The 6,000-nt window shown below is 44.5% G+C and overlaps 1 protein-coding gene across 2 annotated transcripts in view; it reads right to left on the bottom strand.

Moving 5' to 3' along the window:
- SLC26A9 (solute carrier family 26 member 9) overlaps positions 1–6,000 on the bottom strand; it is a 78,727-nt gene that overhangs the window by 19,253 nt on the left and 53,474 nt on the right. The window contains exons 4-8 of one of the 2 annotated variants that reach the window (XM_069074699.1): positions 5,387–5,526; positions 4,648–4,758; positions 3,524–3,699; positions 1,970–2,134; positions 796–948 (exon numbers count right to left, since the gene is read on the bottom strand). In XM_069074699.1, the coding sequence (XP_068930800.1) occupies positions 796–948; positions 1,970–2,134; positions 3,524–3,699; positions 4,648–4,758; positions 5,387–5,526 (745 nt within the window). The remainder of the gene's footprint in view (positions 1–795; positions 949–1,969; positions 2,135–3,523; positions 3,700–4,647; positions 4,759–5,386; positions 5,527–6,000) is intronic. The other variant, XM_069074700.1, reaches the window with a different exon arrangement.

Here is a 6,000-nt window from a genome sequence, read left to right on the forward strand (position 1 = left end):
GATCTTCAGATGATCGATCATACTGTACATATATAGCCTATATCAGATTGCATGGTGTCTTGGGAAGGGAGGGAGCAGAGAGGTGAAAAAATTTAGAACTCAAAATCTTATAGACATGAATGTTGAAAACTAAAAACAAATAAAGTTAAAAAAGAGTAATTCCAAAAAAAAGACAGATAATAGAAATAGACTCAGAAGGAACCTTAAAGGTTATCTAAATAGAAAAGGGGGCCACTAAATTGTACATGAGGATCCCTGTGGACCACATATTGATTCGATTTTAAAATGTAATGCTATCTGTTTTATTGTATTTTTATTTATTTTGCTGAATATTTCTCAATTATGTTTTAACCTGGGTCAGACTACACAGGAGGGTGATGGGCCATGTCTCTGATTCTGCCGATCTAGTTGGATCCCCTTATTTTATAGTTGAAGCCCAGAGAAGGGTGGAAATTTCTCCAGGCCAATGGGATAACTTAAGTGAGAAAGCCAGGGTTTCAATTCGGGCACCTGCAGTCAAAAGCTCATAGTCTCACCTCATGGGGGTCTCTTGGGATCACACAATTTAAAGCGGTAATAGATCTTAGAGCTAATTTAGTCTAATACTCTCATTTTACAGATAAGAAAACTGAGGTAGAATGGTTTTTCCCAGGTCGCATAGGTAGGAAATAGCAGACCCAGGCCTTTGCTCACAAGTCTGTTTACTCTGAATTCAATTCCGCATTGCCCTTTTGCCCCCTTGGCCATTAGTCCAGGCTCCCAACCCCAAACCCAATTTCCGGTGGAGGTTCTCACCACAATCAGCTCTGTGGGGATGGGGACACGGATCTTGTGCATGTAGCGGACATTGAGCTCTTTCACCAGCACCAGAAAGACAGCACTGATCAGGGCAAAGACAAGCGAGGCAATGTTTGTATGGGGCAGGTTTTTGCAGATGTCGATGAAGGTCTAGAGGGAGAGCAGGGACATCAGAGTTGAACAATCGGGAAGAAGAGGTCATGGCCTTCATAGGCTCCCTCCCTCTCCCTTCTATATGTCTACTTCTGGGGACCCAGGCCAGAGTCTTGAGGTTGCAACAATGCTTGAGAGAGGCCCAAGTGAAACAAAATTCAGCCTCTCATATGCATCTCCCTCCTCAACCCAGATTTGAGAGACTCTCTGGAATAGGAGATCAACTCTCTTTCTCTGTCCCTCAGTGGAACAAGAAGAAACAGATTTTAAGTTATAGCTAAAGGGAACAAGATTAGCTTTAAGGAAGAACTTCTCTGACAGGCACCAAAATGAGGAACTAAGGAAGGCAACAAGAATTAGAATTATAGATATGGAAGGGACCTTAGAGGTCATCAGTCTAACTTCCCACTGAGTACAAGACCTTTCTAGAGCAAGAATTTCTGATAGGTGATCAACCAGCCTCAGTTCAGACCAGAATGGGAACCCTGCGGCCTCGAGGCCACATGTGGCCCTCTAGGTCCTCAGGTGCAACCCTATGACTGAATCCAAACTTCACAGAACAAATCCCCTTAATAAAAGGATTTGTTCTGTAAAAACTTGGACTTAGTCAGAAGACCGCACCCAAGGACCTAGAGGGCCACATGTGGCCTTGAGGCTGCAGGTTCCCCACCCTTTTGTAGTTGCTTTCAGGCATAAGGACTGTTTGTTGCATCCTGTAATCCTAGCTTCTAGCAAGTTGCCTTTTATATTTATAATGAATGCTTATTGAATGAATACATGAAGGAAATTCATCACTTTTTTTTGGAGGGTTAAGTGACTTGCCCAAGGTCACATGGCTAGTTTTTGTGTTAAGTGTCTGAGACTGGATTTGAACTCAGTACCTCCTGACTCCAGGACTGGTGCTCTATTCACTGCGCCACCTAGCCACCTGAACTCATCACTTAAAAAAAAATCTGAAAGAGCAGGAAAGATTCTCAGGTGTTTACACCAGCTCTCTGAGTTATATGTCCAGACTCACCAAGACAATGGCCCCAGGGCCCGTGTAGGAGGGGATGGTCAGCCCGAAGATGTACTTGAGCACAGAGATCAGGATCTGCAGCCCAGCAGCAGTCATGAAGCCTCTGATGAAGGACTCAGACAGGTAGATGGCCACAAAGCCAAACTGCACAAAGCCTAGGCCCATCTGGGATGGGGCAAAGGGGAAGGGGAGAGAAAGGTAGATGTCCGCTTGGGGCCATGCCTAGACCAGCAGCTCCCTGCCACAGCCCCACTGCCAAGGACAACAGCAGCTCACCCAGAATGTCACAGATGCATCCTTGAGTGGTTAGTGATCTTTTAATGCACAGATCCAATCTCCCCAACTAGATTGTAAGCTCTTTGAGGGCAGAGACTGTCTTGTATTTCTTATGGTTTCTAGCACAGTGCCTTGCACAGAGTAGGCCTGGAACTGGGTTGAGGCATTTTGTACATCCTAAGTAGGGTTTGAAGATTTCACCTGCAAACCCCCCCACCCCTACCCCCCATAGGCCTGCCCCATCCTGTGAGTCATTGGCTCTAAGAAACTTTGGGACTTCCCTGTAACCCTTATACTGGGACAAAAATGAATGCATGTTTGATTTGGACTTAGAAAACTTGGTCTTGAATGATAGCTCTGCTATTACCTGTATAACCTTTGGGCCAGTCACTCTTCCTCTTGAGCCTTGGTTCTTTATCTCGTAAATGGGAGAGGCCATCCAGGTGTTCAAAGTTACTTTCAACTCTAAAACCTATGAATCTCTAAGGTTTCTAGCTCTAAAATCCTATGATCTATTTTGTCACTTATCACACATGGGCACTTACATATCTATGAGAAGTGGAACTTTCTATAATAAAAATATGCATTTAGAAAAAAAGGCATGAAGTTCTCCTTGAGACTTTCTGTTATCTCTGGCTGAGGCATATCCTCAATACTGATGGTATAGATGACAGGAGCTGGGAGGGGGTTGGGAGTAGAGGAGGGACTTTTCCTAGCAGCCCCTAAGCATATGAATAATTAGAAAGAATTTCTGTGAGATGTCCAATATCGTGGCAGAGGAGGGAGTCAGACACTGGGTTAAGTGGCAAGTTGAGATTTGGGGACCTTTTCCAGAGGTCTCTGGACAACCCCTTGTGATAAATGTTAAAGGAGAGTCATGTTATAGAAAACAGGTTGGATTAGGTAACTTCTAAGGTTCTTTGAACTGGAATTCTCAGCCTCCAATCTTGGAAAACATTCTCATTTAGTGGGATACGAACAAGATGATTTCTCAAGGTACCTTCCAACCCCGTGGAGAAGGCAAATTGCCAAATCTGCTTTAATAGGTTAGACACTTCCCCCCAGCCCCATCTGTAGGAATTGGGTTTGGTAGAGAAGGAGAGTGGAAATAATCTCTAGAAAGCTTATGGGTTTTTGGATAGAAGAGGCAACTTGTTCTGTCTCCCCTGAGGTGATGATGAACACCCTGGAGATCTGTCAGCAGTCTCTTTGGGCCCTTACTTCCTAGGCCCAGGAATAGTAGGGTCTCACTGAGGCACTTCTGCCCTCTTCACTCACCTGGATGATGGCTGTTAGACAAGCCAGTGTTGCTGACACATGGAGTCTCTCTTCTTCCATGGCTGCTGTGTCCACATAGCTTGTATTGGTGATATTGTTAAAGACTTGGAATTTTGACTCCGGAGCCAGCTGCAGACAGATGTTACCCACCAGGACGCTGATAACAGCAAAGGTACCTGTGGTGCCCCACCCAGCCCAGCAAAAGACAGAGGTTTGGACCAATACCCACTACAACCACTAGTGGCCCCAGGATGGCTCCCTAACCCTCAGGGGGCCAGTAGAACAGTTGAATAATTCTACTGGGAAAGGTAGTCCTGGATAGAGCTTTAGCTCCCAATGATTCCACATTCTTCTCTCCTTCCATCTCACCATTCTTCAGTTTCCTTTCCAGTTAATAAAGAAAATTCCTTCACATTTGTACAATCCTTCTTGCTTTGCCAAGAACTCCCACATGTACTATTTCATGTTAGCCTTCGAACAATCTCATGAAATTGGCAGCGCCATTATATTCATTTTACAGAAAATGAGGATTAGGCATAAAAGCCTTTAGGGTCACACAGTAAATGAATGAGAGAGACTGAACTCAAACCTAGCAGGACTGGAAGGGACTTCAGAGATCATTTAGTCTCATCCCAATCCAAAGCCTGGGTCTCTACTTGAAGACTTCCCCACCCCTATCCCTACCCCAGTGATGGAGAGCTCATTGCCCATTAACTCATTACTCAGTAGTGAGGAAAGTTAGCCAATTTCATTTTCAGATTTCTCTAATTGCAAGGAATTTTCCCCTACATCTCTCTCCCAGTAATATCTACCCATTGTTTGAAGTTCTGCTCTCTAGGGTCAAGCAGAAGATACAGGATTCCCCTCATAGGATCATGGGAGCATGGAGAAATAGAGCTAGAAGAACTTCAGAAGTCATCTCGTTCCCCAGGACAGTCCTTAAACTAATTCAAGATCATAACAGTTCTTTGGATAAGTCCTCGAATGACAGTTTCCAATCTTTTTACCAGTCTAGTGAGTTTCCCTCTTTTGGATGACACAGGACATACCACCATCTTTTAGATCCTTGTACTCACCAACAAGGAGGGTGGGGAGGGGGAATTGAGGATAAGGAGGCCTTTTACCTGGCACCATCTGATGCACGCCTCCCAAGAAGAAGTAGGTCAGGAGAGGGAAGAAGGATGAGTAGAGGCCATTGACTGCAGGAAGGTTGGCCAACAGTGCAAAAGCCATGCCTGAAGAAGTTATGAGATCATAAGCTTATTGTCCCAGTTTTTTTTTTTTTTGCTTTTTTGGAGGGGTGACAGTTGGGGTTAAATGACTTGCCTAAGATCATAGGCTACTTTTGTGTTAAGTGTATGAGGTCGGATTTGAACTGAGGTCTTCCTGACTCCAGGACCTGTGCTCTATTCACTGCGCCACCTAGCTGCCCCGAAATCATAAGTTTAAAGCTGGAAAGGACCTCAGGAATTGTCTTATCCAATCTCCTCACTTTACAGCTTAGGATGCTGAGGCCCAGAATGGGGAACAAAGTCACACAAGAAGTCATTAGAAGATCTAGGATTTGAAGCCTGGGGCTCTGGCTCTAAGGCTAGACTTAGACCTGCTGCATCATGATGATTTTTGACAATTAAGGACAGTCTCATTACTTCAAAGGGATACTGATTCCAGCCAGGGAACATACAGTATAGGAAGTAACAACTGTTTACCCCAACCCTGAGGGGAATCTTAGCTAATGATCCCCAAGTTTGAGCCCCTGAAGTCTAAGGAAGGCACACCTTAAGGTTCAGGATTATAGGTTTTTATTATTTTTTTAGACAGGGGATGTAATACATCATATCTAGTGTAGGGGGAATCTCTCACCTTGTGGGACCTGAATGGACCCCCCACTCAATCCCCCAAGCAGATCAGGCACGATGTAGTTCTTGATCTTATATTTGGGGAGCCAGGAGAGGATAGGGAGAAGCCCAAATACCACAGTTTTGACCCTGGCAGAGGAACATCTGAAAGGAAAGAGAAGAGCATGTTATAGGAGGGACCAGCAGGGAATAATATTCCCTTTGTCCATTGGGAACATCTTCAAGGATTGGACATGCTTGGCTGGCAAGTCTAGCATACTACCATCCCTGTTCATCTCTATGCACTGAGTATGTAAATAATTGATTCATGGTGGACAGAAGGGGAATTCTATAACCTATACCAACATTCCTGCAGTATTTGGTTTTAAAACTTTGAGTTTTGTTGTTGCCTGATACATAGGCCTCTTTTCCTCCTTGCACATATTTCTAGGCAGGATTGTATTTAAACCAACCTAAAGTTAGAGTCACCTGGTCATTCCTTAGATATCAACTCTGGAGGAGATGCCACTGCCTCCCCAGTGTTGGGCCCTTGGTGACTTATACAAACTTTAAGTTATAAAAACTTGTACGTACACACACACACACACACACACACACACACACACACACACACACACA

The sequence above is a fragment of the Petaurus breviceps genome, unplaced genomic scaffold, assembly GCF_028583685.1.
Source record: "Petaurus breviceps papuanus isolate PSGF00001 unplaced genomic scaffold, PetGlider_PUasm1.0 90895, whole genome shotgun sequence".
Classification (NCBI taxonomy): domain Eukaryota; kingdom Metazoa; phylum Chordata; class Mammalia; order Diprotodontia; family Petauridae; genus Petaurus; species Petaurus breviceps.